General features: G+C 34.7%; 1 protein-coding gene across 1 annotated transcript in view; it reads left to right on the top strand.

The window, feature by feature from the left end:
• Positions 1-14,534, top strand: part of LOC134536132 (mitochondrial proton/calcium exchanger protein) — a 34,250-nt gene extending 19,716 nt beyond the window's left edge. The window contains exons 11-12 of the mRNA XM_063375720.1: positions 509-659; positions 2,459-14,534. Of these exons, the coding sequence (XP_063231790.1) occupies positions 509-659; positions 2,459-2,830 (523 nt within the window). The 3' untranslated portion in view covers positions 2,831-14,534. The remainder of the gene's footprint in view (positions 1-508; positions 660-2,458) is intronic.
• The last annotated feature ends 103 nt before the right edge of the window (positions 14,535-14,637 follow it).

Raw genomic sequence — 14,637 nt, forward strand, 5'->3', positions numbered from 1 at the left:
TCTTTGTTGACTCTGAATAGTATCATTCATCATTTTGTAGATACACAACAAATTTTTAGCTTACGTATATTCGACACCATGAAAAATAAAATAATTTTGTGATTAAATTTTTACATTTAAATCTTAAATTTTGATTCAATTCAATTCAATAAGGTGAAGGTTTGTTTGTATTGAGTATATACAGAGGGCTTTAATTCGGTTTAGCAAAAACATATACTTAGTGTTATAATATGTGTTTTAAAATGTAACAGGTTCATATTTTATTAATGCCGTAAAGTATAACTTGAAACGTGTGTACCTAACTATACACTCTTTTTTTATTATAAGAGTATTGTTTTCGATTTACTCCTGTTTGATTACCAAAATAGCTTTCGGACAGACTGTATTAATTATCTTCTATTTTTATCCATGCTCAGTCTTAGTTATTATATAAAAATGTATCTTGTGTTAACTTAAAATAGTACCTACTATACTATGGTTTTTTTTTTTTCTAACTTGATGCTTTCAGTGATGATCTGATCACCATCGAAGAAATGCTAAGTGCCATCAGACACATTCAGAGCTCGTCTGATAACTCGCTGGTGCAAAGAATCAGTGAAGTTCTGGAGAAGATGGATCTGGACAAGGATGGAGCCATCCGTGTGGATCACATGCTGAAAGTAAGTCGGGGTTCCTACAGACAGGGAAAACTCGGGGATAAATACAAATAGTATCAATGATTTTCATGCTTGCATACATCATTTAATGTCATAAAACCAAACTTATTTTAAATATAAATTCATTTGCTAACTTCATATCTGATTTGTATTAATTTAAACATAAGGGATAAATTGAATACGAATACGGAATACCAAATTATTCTCAAATACTAATATTTAATTTGAATAGTAAGAATGATAATTACAAACCCACTAAAAAAAAAATAAGTTTTTCGCATCATGTAACAACTTCTGGAAAATTAGACAACCAACACTTAAGTGAAAGGTTGGTTAAGTTCAGTCGGCTGCAAAAATTATATGGAAAATGTCGGAATAGGCAACAATATGTTATGATAATTAATGCCACACAGATGTATATGGATGGTCAACTCAAGGTTTCTTTACAAACAGTAAAGGGCGACTGCAGGGTGGTACTGAACTACCGTATTTTATAGCATAATCATCGCACTCGAATAATCGTTACACCATTAATTTAGAACGTCAAAATTTTGGGGAAAATATCTCGCATGAAATCTCAACGTTTCATAATTCCGCTGTTAGATTCAGAGCGCTTTGTGTAAAGTTTTTCCATATAAGAAGATGTATTTTAAAGTTTAAATCTAATATTAATTTGTGTATTACCGCTTATTTAATTCACATAAATACAAAGTTGTCCGATGTGTAAATATTCTTTTAAAGATGTATTCAGAGTTATAAATTTAATTGTTCGTCTTCGTCACCGCTGTGTATCGCTAATAAAAATGTAGCCAGTGCTATTTGGCATCATTGCATTAGTTATGTCAATTCCCGTATAGAGTGTGTTGCTGTAGTCACATATCGATATTGATAGCCCGCACTCATTCCTGGTAAGTATGTACTACGGCGATTTTTATGCGCAACAATTGTATAGTTATGCGTTAGTTCTAGCCATTCCAGCTCACGTTCTGGTTACAGTTTTCATTTTTATAATTAATGTTTTTGTTCAATGACTTATTAATTTAAATTGTTTGGCACGCTTTAGTATGCTCTGCTTTTTAAATAAACGTACTTTCCGTGAACAGGTGTTGTTTTCATGAATAACTTTACCTTTCAATTGCATAAATTTTGCACCCCTACTTTTCAAACTTGAATTTTAGTATAAAATGTTGGACGATGATGCGATAAAACACGGTAAATCGCTTTTTGAGCAAAACCCGTAGTGTGTTATGATGTGTTAATGGAGTAAACTGTGCTCGTTTTTATATCTGGAGACGTGTTTTTTCTTGAGCACCACAGGGCGCACCCGGAATCTTCTCATTGAAACACCCAGGGCCGGTGCAAGGTAAATTGGCACCCTAGGCGAAAAAACTTAATGCCCCCCCATCCCCCAATCGGACACCACAAAAAAAATTTCCTTGCCTCAAAATACATCACGTAAGCCTAAGATTTTGTCAACAATCAAATGTAAGCAAGCTTGTGTTTTTTTTTTTTTTTACTTTTTTACTTATTACAAATTATAAACATGTCACCGTGGACTTTAAATAATTACTTAAATTCAATATGAACATTCCAAACTGTTACAAAAATCCTTTTTTATCTAGTTTCTATAATCGTTAAACATATTATATCAGCTGTTGTGTGTCGTGCTGCGCCGCCCCCGGCTTCTTGGCGCCCTGGGCGGTTGCCTAGCTCGCCTGTGTGAACGCGCCGGCCCTGGTCGCACCGGGGCCGTCGCGTCGGGCTTCAGCAGGAGCTGATGCTGTGTTGCGTGGCGGTCGCAGGTGCTCGAGGCGGTCGGGAACGAGAACGTGAAGCTGGACAGGAAGCAGCTGGACGAGCTGCTGGAGGTGCTGAAGAAGGAAGAGGTGCTGGAGCTGGAGGACCAGATCGCCAGGGCCCTGGAGAAGCAGTCCGGCCGGAAGGACCTGGAGAAGAGGCGGGCGACGGAGGAGCAGGGGGAGCAGGCCGGCGGCCGGGAGCAGGCGGCAAGGGCGCCCGAGCGCGCCCGGGACCAGGAGGAGGGGGAGAGGAAGGCGGAGGCGCCCGCCGCCACGCCCGCCAACGCCGCGATGGCCGCCACCCAGCAGCCCAAGCCCCCCGCCGCGACCATCGACGGCCCTGCCGAGGGCAAGGGCGGCTCCAAAACACTGTGATCGCCAGAGTTGGGACGTAATGGGCCCTAGCCCTTTCGAGGTAGCCACTAACGTTGCTGTACCTCGGGCCTGTGTTGCAATTTTCAAACATGACCCCTTTTTTATTTTTATTATTATTATTATTATTATTATTATTACCATAAGCCTATCTGGCATGTTGCCACTGTGCTGCATCTATGTTCAAATCCACACTTTACGCAGATCTTAATAAAACTGTATTACACATTTTCGTCAAATTTTCACGTAATTTTACAAACTAATTGCGGAGTTTCAGTTGGTAGCTCAAATAGTTCTAATTCATTAAACTGATAAAATCCAGATTTTTATATTTGGTTGCATATTTTAAAGAGTACAATTTCTGAACTATTGACACAAAGTGGTGCTAATTTAAATGAAGGTATGTTGTAGCCTTGGGGTTTTAGACATAACTGAGAACTAACCAACTTTTTCTTGTTTAAAAATACATTATTAAATGCACTTTTTTGTGCGAGTATTCATTACTGTAGTAATGTCTTTCCATTATGCAGTTTGCCACAAACTTCAGAACTTGCATAGCAGCACTCACGGTAGAATCTTTGTTAGAATATCATGTTTTACTCGCTCCTGAACTCACTAATTCACACAAATTTTTTCACCTGGTTCTTATGATAGTTGATGCAGTAAACATGTTGTACTTTGTCTCATGATTTTAATATTTTTCTTTGGTTTCTTGATAAGTACGAGGTTGAGTAAAAGGGGTATAATGTTATTTAAATTCCAGCAGAAACCATGTCTTTAAATTTTGTTGACATGATGAGGATTCTGTAATGATACCAGTTGTATGAGAGAGAGTAATAGTTGCGGCGATGGTATAATCTATTTACGTGGCTAAGGGAAAATTTAAGTGATAGTTTAATGTTCAGTACAAAATTTTTGGGCATGGTTGTTTTGGCTATTGTGTTCTGCTGCCAGACTTGTCACTCAATTGGTTTCAATTAAATGCAACAGGAATTTTTATTTTGATAAGGAGTAATACTCTAAATAGTCTAAGTATTTAAAGAGCACTGTCTTTGGAAAGGTAACATTACTGAGTACTAAGTTGTGACTCATGTTCGACTATCGTATTTTTTGACTGGATGTACAAGAGTTTTGGAAAGAAGTTGCCAAGTTTAATATCTAGATGCACAAATGAGACAAACGTCTATAAGAAGCACAGTGAAAATGTAGTCTTGGAACCTCCAGTGATTTTAGCTAGTAGAGACAAGATTATATGGTGAACTGCGATAAAACTGAAATAACACCGAAATGCAAGTTAACACCATATAGCACTGAAATTTAAGTTATATCATGGAATAAAGTAGGATTTAAACGAAACTTTATTCAAATCTAAGAAAACCAATCTTTTAATGGTTGAAATTCAAGGAATGTCATCATTTCTGGACAAAAATTGTACCAATGTGCATGGCTCAGAAAGTTTTATTAAATTTGTTTAGTTTTGCATCTCTTATTGACTCCATTTAAACCATAAATCCTTACTAATTTATTTTGATTGTTCTGAATGTTTATGTTTTAGACCAATTCATTAGAAAATTATTTCACTGTAAAAATGCATTATATAAATGTTACCCATTTTTTGGTGGAGTAAGTACTATAATAAAACAAACACATCAATATCATCTGTTTTAAAAATGTAATTGGACTAAAAATAAAACCATAAAATCTTGTCTGTAGTAGCTAAATGATAAGTGTTGGTTGGCCAACAAAAATTTAATAACATAATTTTTTTTAAGTCTTCCCAGCATGATTTGATCATCACTATAGTATACAATTTTGAATTTGGATAGTTTACAATACCAATTATTGGGAAGAATGTCACAGATTTGTGCTGATTCCAGCATGTATTGAGTAATGGTGTGTATTCAAAGTGGTGCAGTTTGCAAAATATTTAGTATTTGTTGCTAACTGTTTAATGGATTTTGTCCTTTCACTATTTTATTAGTTGTAACACAAGCTCGGGTCTAATTTAATTTATGTGTAAATAGAAAGTACTTCTTGTATAACAGTTATTAAATGTTAGTTTGTATTTTGTAGCAGTTGTTTTGAAACTATGCCATGTGTCTGTAGTTGGAGCAGAGAAATGTGTTTCCATTTTTCTTCTAATTTAATCTGTATTTTTCATGTAGTTTTTCATTTATAGATGTTTCTTTCTGTTTCTTCTTTTTGTTGAATTTTAATTATAGCCAGTAATGTTGTCTGTGATACAAGATCAAATAAAATAATTTAGTACTCGCCTTAAGTTGTGTACTGAATGCTGCATAATTTTTTTATTATTTTGGCCTGTAAATTGTTTTTTATAACTTTGAGCAATTATTTCTTCCTAACATGAGTTTGAGCCCATTTTAGGTCAGACTGTAGACACTCAACTTCAAAAGTTTCTGAGTTAAGTTTCATCCATTTAATGATTTAATTTTGTTATTGATGTTAAGACTATAGACACTCTACTTTAAAAGTTTCTGAATAAAGTATCAAATATTCACCCATTAAATGATTTAATTTTGTTACTGATGTTAAGACTATGTCACGCTAAAATTGCAATAATAATTAAATTTGAAACTATTTATTCAAGTTGGTTAATATTTACAATATATAAACAGCAAGACTATTAGGCTGGCCGTCCACAGCAACAGAATTGAACTGAAAAGTATATGACCGTCTGTGGCCACAAATGGCAGAAAGATCCAATAACAAGAGAGGGAATTGGAACGCGTCCACTACACACTCCCTATTCTGCCGTTTACAGCTGATGGCCCAATCCCATGGAGACTGGATTTTCCATTCCATTTGACCGAACTATCCTTTAATACTCAATAATATATAGACATCTAATGTTTGCGGAAACTTTATAGTACTAGCTGCAGTACCCGGCGTTGCCCGGGCTAAACACATGGAGCTTTATTGTCTGCGAGTTAAAGCAAACTGGATAGCACTATATGACAGTGTGTTGGACATAGAGAAATGTCACACCATTACTGTTTGTATGTCTATGACCTATGATTTTTTGATTTTTGTTTACCCATGGCGATCGGTTATTTATTATTATTAATTATAAATTATTAAGACCATTAATCAAAATAAAAACTATCCTATCTCTCAAGTTGGAAAAAATTACACATAAATGCCAATTATCATCAAAATCGGTTGACTTGGTGAAGAGTTCACTGGAAACAAACATCAGGACACTGGATTTATATACATTAAGATTAACATTTTAATGAATTTTAAAAAGGTGGACAGTGTTTTGATAAAATTACTTGTCAAAAATCAGGTTCAAGCCATGGTTTAGTATGTGTGTGTCTGTGTATGTATGTATTTACACATGCATATAAAAGCTCGCAGCCTGATGGTACACAACTGGTAACTGATGGCCAAATGTCGACTCCAGTGATTGCTCTTTTGGCTCCTCTGCCGGTCGTCTGTTTGTTCGGCCGAACACGACCGGTGGAATGTTCGTCCCTTCACGGTTCCAGTGGACGGCCGGCCTTAACCTTGTTAATTTGAGGCCTCACTGTAGCACAAAAGTTATTCTATCTCCAATTTCTTAGACAGGTAGCTTAAGTGTTACGCTGCGGCGACTATTTATTTTATATCACAATGACAGTTATGCACTTAAAATATAAAAGTAAGCTATCAGATTACTTTTACACACAGATAGCAAACAGACATACATACATACATACATACATAGTGCATTCCAACTTAGCTTTTTTTTTTAAATCGACTTCCAACGATCATTTGTGTTAACTAAGACACAAAATTAAACTGAGTACTATTATGTTCTCCTTCTTGCTGGAAAGAAAGGACAGTTAGTTGATGCTTATTGGAATTAGGTGCACTTATGACGTGTAAGCTTCTAAGGATGCTTTTGCGGATATTTCTTTACGTGGAAATTATATCGCCTTATTTTCCATTCTCGTAAGGAAACTCTTTCGTATCCAATCTCAGACAACAAAATTTAAGTCGACAGCAAAGCACCCTTTTCTCCATTTATCTTGCATCACGTGTGACTAACACTGTTGCTTTGACATTTTCTAGATGCACAGAAACAGTTTCCTGGAGGTAAATTTCAAGTGGCACTGCTAGAAAAGGAGTTTACCGGTTTTGCCATTTAGTTTAAAGAAGCAAAGCAACCTGGGAAATATTAGATGATGTGAACAAATAATGTAAATGCACTGGACTTAGACAGAGTGCGCGAAATGTAGGGTTTTTGTGTCAAGGGGGTTATTTCAAGATTCTGAGAGATTCCGACAGAAATTAAATATTAGATATTTGGGCATTGTGTATCTTATAATTAATTTACTAAGCACCTAACCTGTACTGCTTGACATCTTGCCAAGCCTGTGAACATTTTTTAAATTCTGTATGTGTATACTAAGCAGAAAGTTCGGGAATTGCATGGCGTAAATTTACGGGAATGTCAAAAACAAGAAATGTGTTTTGAAGTAACGCATGCCCGGAACAAAACCCTGCAAAGTTAAAAGGTGCAAAATTTGACGGGCTTCGGGACAGTACTCCTGTGGTTGAGAGGACGCGTGATCGCAGTGCAGTGACGTCCAAACGCTCCGTGAGAATCAGGCAACAAGCCGGGCCCAGACGTTTCAGTCGGCCACGTGCAGTTTTGGTGTACATAAACCTGCGTGGTATTAACCGCTGTTATTGGTTTTTGCATGTCTGTACACCTTTAACATATTAGCTCTGTGAATGTGAAGACTTATCGTTCTGTTGCTGCTTGTTGAATTGTAATTGCAGCAACGTACTCGCTAAGTCATCACTACACTATTTGCCGAAATCCAAACGTGCGAACGTGCCACACAACCGGCTATCTGCTATGTTTTACGCTAGACTGCTGGTTGCTAGTGCGTTTGACTGACTCTGTACGTCTGCGCCTGGCTCGTCACCTGTATCCCGCGCAGGGCCGGATTTAGAGGTCTGGAGGCCTCGGGGCAACAGAGGAGTGGAAGCCCCCTGGCCCCAAATTATTTTCCAAATAAAAAACAATTTTTTTCCAGTCGAGTTTTACAATAAATAATTTATTGTGAAATCAAGTAGAATTATATGAAATTAAATTTTAGTGTTAATGAATATTTCTGTTAAAATTTAACAATAATATAATCATGTATGTACAAAGTACTGTAGGTAAAGGTAAAACAGCGAAAAAAGAATATCAAAGGAAAAGATGTTTATTAGTGTTTGCTTGTCGGAATTTGAAAGATTGTTTTCCGAAGTCTCTATTGTGATTTGTGGGCGTCCTCCGTTTGTGGAGGCCCCGGGGCTTTCGCCCCAGTTGCCATCCCCTAAATCCGGCCCTGATCCCGCAGAGTGTTGGAACGTCACTGCGCTGCAGTCGCGTGTCCTCTCGGCCAGTGGCATAGTTCCTGAAGCCCACCAAATTCAAATTTGCACACTGCTGTTCGCGCTTGTGGCTTTTCAGGGTTTTGTTTCTGGACATAGTTTCCTTGACAAAAATTGCTTCTTTTGGCATTTCCTGGCCCCCATTAAATCTCTGTACAAGTAGACAAATTTTACTTCCAAAATATTAGTATTTTTTTTTTACTTTTGCTATTAAAAAAATTAGTTTAAATTTTTTTACAAATTTATAATTATGATGGTAACATGCATCATGATATTTTTCCTGCTTGAAATAATATGAAGTTTTATTTTTTTCTCTCTGAAGGAAATAATCACACTAGACAGTACATATTTGTGAAGACTTGGGGGCAGGTGGGTATAATTTCAGAAACGTCAGATTTTATTTCTAACATATTGGTTTTAGGCTCTTTGTGTATTAGTTTATTCTTCTGCTTTTTTTATTGTTTTTTTTTATTATTTTTTTTTATTAGTAATATGTAATCACTGTAGTCAAGACTAGTTCATAGCCTGCTGAGTACATTTTCAAAATTCATGCCAGTGTTGAGAAGTCTTTATGCACGCAAAGAACTGTGTTTGCTGCATTGTCCTTAAAAATGTCGTCACATGCTACTTTTTTTTTTTTTTTTTTTTTTTTTTTTTTTCATGAAGATCCAAATTCATGTTAGGACAATAGTGGTTCCACTTGAAAGTCAGATTGGTCATTTACTTGAAATCCTGGAAAAGTCATGTGAATTCCCCAGTGATATTATTTTGAAGTGGAAAATTTCATGCCCCAGCCTGCCATCACCCAGACTATGAAAGCATATTGTTTTTGCAAGATGGTGTTTTAGTGCATAGTCATAGGCACTATAAAATGGTGTCTGCAAGGTTCACTTTGAAATAAAGTGGAAAGAGAACAAGGCTAGCTGTGGGGATCTTTATTTTTGAAAATTGAAACATAGATAATTATTTTTTAGTTAGTCATGGAAATTTGTAAATTTGGTGATGGAAAAGTCAAGGAAATATTAGAGATTTCAATTGTGTGAACACACTGGTTATTCAATTTGCTCATTATTAGGGGTCTTCCTATACCCCATACTGTAATTTGATATTGGCCTCTATTTAGCTCTTGACCGATCAACACAAGTTTCAAAGGATTGGGATTATTTTTTAATACTTGCAATGCGTATTTGTCATTGTTATATTTTTTTTTATCTTTATTGAATTATTTTAACTACATTACTAAAGGCAAATCTCTAAAATTATAAACTTAGGCACTATTTAACTACAAGAATGAAAATAAAAATTAAGTTGTTTACCTTATAAATAAGTAATCCACAATCTTCAATGAACTTGCTTTGAATTTAGTTCTAGAAATAATGATCTCAAACTAACTTTAAAAAAAAAAAATTATTTGATTATTTAATCATATAGTGTGGCTAGCAATTGTAAATGTTAATTGTAGGATCAGGTATCAGTTGGAGGTATTGAGGTATGAGGTATTGGAACAGTCTTATGTACTGTCACATTTTTATGCCAAGAAGTAGCATTTTCCCATTACTGTTGGCATTTTTTTAATCTGGCATTCTTATGTTCCGCACGTTTTGCACTAGCTACCAGCGGTCCAGCGTACGGCAGAGTGAATGGTTGGTTGTGGTACATAAACTGGTTTGGATTTTGGTAACTAGCATAGTGATGACTGTTAGCGGGTACGTTGCTGCGATATTACAGTTTGACAAACGGAAGTAGCACGACAAGACTTCACATTTGCAGTGTCGGCTAGTATGTTAATGGTGTGCAGGCAGGCAAAAAAAAAAAAAAAAACAATTGCAGTTCATACCACGCAGGTTGATGATGTACACCAGACTGCGTATGGTCGACTCTAAACGTCCGCGCTCGGCTTGTTGCGTGCTTCCCTGCGGAGCGTTCGTTACGCCAATGTGCTGCGATCACGCGTCGTCTCGACCAGTGGAGTAGTGTCCCGAAGCCCGCCAAGTTAAATCTGTGTGCTACATTTCGCAACTGTGACTTTGCAGGATTTTGTTTCTGGGCATATTTTCCTAAACTAAAAATTGCTCGTTTCGGCATTCCCTGTCGCCCGTCAACACCAATTGAGCTGCTCAAGTTCAGATTTTTTGATGGATTCTGGAGTGTGTTCACGGATGCAGCGTAACGACAAAAAGATGTTGAAACAGTATACTTTGTCTTACCATAGAGCAGTTAATTTTTATATATATATATATATATATATATATATATATATATATATATATATATATATATATATATATATATATAAAGAGAGAGAGAGAGAGAAGAGACAGAAAGAGAGACAGAGAGACAGAGACAGAGAGAGACAGTTAAAGTCGTAGTACTGTTCTGATATTTCTTTGGTGTTCCCTTTAAAACTATGCTGAAATTCGATAATCCAGCAAATTCACTAATCTGGCACACGCTGAATTAAACAGCCATTACTGTATACCAATATAATATCTGCCAATTCCTGTATTTCTTCACCCTTGTGTATGACCGTAAACGTTAACACTTATTATTTAGTCACTTTTTTTTTTACTGTGAGTTAATCAAATATTTTGGTTTGTGAATAAAATTATTGGAACTCTATAGCTTGGTGTATAATTATTAAACTTACATGATTCTATTAATAGTGTTCATATTACTGGTGTGCATGTCTAACTAGAGTTGTTTTGTATTTATGTAAATTTTACAATTATTTTTTTGTAACTTTAATTTCAAGTGCATTTAACAAATTGCTGCTTTCTATTATATATTTCCCAAAATTTTGACTTGTGATGTAGGTAATTAGATGCTATTATGTGGTGATTTTCAAAACATGAAGGTATCAGTTTTCTTTTCTAAAATTAAATTTTAAATGGTGCTTTGTAACGTATTTAAAAGGACTCCTGATTTTTTTTTTAACTTTAAAAAAGTTTATAATTCAAGTGTTTGCATGCTTCTCTTGGCATCAGTGGCATAGCCAGGATTTGTGTATGGGGGGTGTTAAGAAGCATGGCCGCCCCGTATTAAAGTGGGGGGTCCGGGGGTCCTCCCCCGGGAAAATTTGGATTTTAAGGTGTAAAATAGTGCTACTTTAGCAGTTTTTGGTACTTTAAATTTAAATATTGTAATGATAAAAAAAAATTTATTTTTAATATGAAATTTGTTTGAGTGATTAATAAGAAATTAAAGATTTGGTGCTAAGGGGGGGAGGGGGGGGTTGCACCCCTAAACCCCCCCCCTGGCTACGCCCCTGCTTGGCATGATAGTGCTGGTCATGTAACATGTTGTGCTCTGTATTTTATATTAGCAAGTTTGGCATCCTGAATTTTAATTTGCAAAATTTTTAGAAATAAGGGGTTATGTAATACAATAGCAGCAAGCACTAAAGACATCAGTACCCAATATACCTGTCTTTTGATCAAATCCTTAAAATATTTGCTTAGCGTTTGTGAAGAAATATCTGGCATATTTGGCTCCCTTCCTCAAAGAACACACAGCACTTTTTTATGACAGTTACCGGGTAAAAAAAATAATTACCTGATACATAATTCTTGCACTTTACTAGTATGAGTTGGGCATGTGTAAAATGTAATGATGTGCTATTGTAGCAATTTGTAATTTTTTTTTAACATATGTTTTACTGTCCAGGGTTAATTCAGCAGAGCATTCACGTATGTGGGGGATTCTGGAAGGCTAAAGCTTCTATGTATAGTATTTTATTTTGTTTTAACAATATTTTCATTTCCAACACAAGATGAATGTTTTTACATTTTTGTTTTAGTATTGTCTCAATGTTTTACTTAGTGAATTGAAACATACAATCGTAGTATAATTTTTACGTAACTGGACGTTTACCATTCTGCCCCCTCAAATTATGGTTGAACCATAGGAAAGTGAGGGAGTTACGTGTTAGTTATATGTACTGTTATATGAACATTTCTTCTTTTCCTGAAGTTAGATTGTGTGTAATGTTCACAGATTAAATTTATAGCATTCTTTTAGTCTAAATAAGCAGTCTTGGAAAAATTTATGTTAAGTCTAGGTGACAAATACTCACCTGCAATTTAATATGGTCGTAGGTATCACTTAGTGGATCATGATGTGGCCACTGGTTTTTAATAAATCCTGGTTTTGGAGTGGTGAAGTAAGTGTAAATATTGTGATTTATGTAAAACCCAGCCGGTCTGGTGTTGTTTTGTCTGTTATGTACATAGTGGCAGCGATTGATGAGTAATAAGTCACCCGTAGTTGAACTTTACGTTCTGTTGTACAGAATATCCCATCTGTAATGAACATATGCTTGTAACCAAATAATTTTGCGTAATATAGTTTTTTTTTCCCCTAAAATGTGAATATTCATTGATCCTTTATTATTTAAACAAATTTCCTTGTTTGAACACTTTAAGTACAATTTAATCCCTTTACTTTTTTTAGCTTGTTATTATAAACAAATGTATCTCAAATACACAGAAGTAGGTATAATTTATATGCATTAATGAACTTGAGAATATTATACAGCAGGAAAATTTTAAACCCAAAATATGTTTTATGAATTTGGATATTATCTTCAACTATTTTATTAAATTAATTAATTTTAATGTTTGAAAAAATAAATAACAAATAGTGAACAGGTTTTTTTTCCCTGATAGCATTTTGGTTTACGTGTTAAAATTTTTGTGCCTTTCTAGTGGCAAATTGTTAACATGGGTGATGTGGTATTTGAGTAAAACATAATAAAAATGTTTGTAATTAATAATAAATGTAATGTATGTATTCGAGACAAATTAATTGTATTACATAATGTGTACTGGATCGTTATAAATTAGTATTGATACCAAAAAAAAAATATGTGTACAATACAGTTATACTTGGACGACTGCTTCTATCATGCATCTTTCAGTCTTTTGCTTCATCGCCTTCTAACCTGCCAACTTCCTTCTTTTTCTCTCCCTTGTGTGCTCACATACTGCCGCAAAAAAAAATTCCCAACAGGGATTTTTTTTTTTGCGGCCAGAGATATGGGCTGTTGTGAAGTGGAGCGGATTTATTCCCAAATATGATAACAGCTGTTTCATCTGTCAAATTGGCAAGCTCCGAGACTTCCTGGAGATAAATTTTACAGGAGAGAGTAACAAAAAACAAACACTTGTATCAATGTAACACAACCCTCACTACAGGTTGTAACAGTATGCCTCCTGCAACACCTTTTTTTTTTTTTTCCGTTTAGAATATTAACAATAATAAGGTATGTAAAAAGGGTATTCAAGAAAGTATAGTGCCTGGTTGAGTTTTGAAAATTGTTTAATACATGAGTTTAGACTTTAGACAGTAGAATTTAAAAAAAAAATCAAGTTTATTGCTAATTATACAATACACACAGTTCATATTTACCGTTATTGCCATATTCAGTGTTTAATTCTTTATTTGATTTGAAGGAAAAAAAAATTGTACATTAAAAAATGGGGAGAGGGCCTGAAAAAGTGTTTTGCCCCCCAGTTTCTCTTGATGGCCCTGATGATAAACACACACTCAATACGGCTTACTGTAAAATAATACTACTTACATGACACTTTTATTTTAAGAATTTAAAATAAAATATTCCTACAAATTATATGATTATTAAATTTTATACTTGTTTTTTTAAACAAGAATTGCCATATGATGCTGAACATTGAGCTGTCGAGACTCAAATATCAACTTCAGTTTAGAAAGTTATATATGTGGGGTGATACGAGTTCTTATCTTTTAAATTATTTTTTAACTTATTTTATTTTCATTGATTTGAGAACTTTCAAAATTTTATTTAGTGCCAGGCTAAACTTTTAAAATATTTGTATGTAAGCAAAAAAAACAGTTTTAGAGTTCACTACATTTGTTTTTATTAGTTATTAATTCTTTTAGAGCTTTTAACATTCGCATAAATATCTAGTTCCAGTAATTATATGTATGACTGATTGTAAACACACAAAGGATATATGTGCGAGAAGAGCTTATTATCATAAACATTTTTTTAATGTGTTTATTAAAGAAGTAAACAAAAATTGAAAAAAGTTTCTAACGTGTCTGTTTTTGTGTCTGAAGTCCCTAATTTATAATTAAGCTTAGTAGCATATAAAGCTTTCACATGTGCTAATGTATATTGGCTTCTCTTAAAGCTGGTGTGAGTTGTTTTATAAAGTTGCACAGTTGTAACCACATTGATGCCAGAGTAGAAAACAGTATTAAATGGCTAATAGCTGCCACATGTATATATTGTGTTATTTTTTGTAGTAAAATAAATGTTATGAATAAATTTAAAAAATTGTTTTTTATTTTTGTACATATCTGGACATTTTACATATGTGCATGTGGAATATGTATTTGCCTTCTTTGAAATTTTACTGTGGCTGGTATATAATGTATAA

The sequence above is a fragment of the Bacillus rossius genome, chromosome 10, assembly GCF_032445375.1.
Source record: "Bacillus rossius redtenbacheri isolate Brsri chromosome 10, Brsri_v3, whole genome shotgun sequence".
Lineage (NCBI taxonomy): Eukaryota > Metazoa > Arthropoda > Insecta > Phasmatodea > Bacillidae > Bacillus > Bacillus rossius.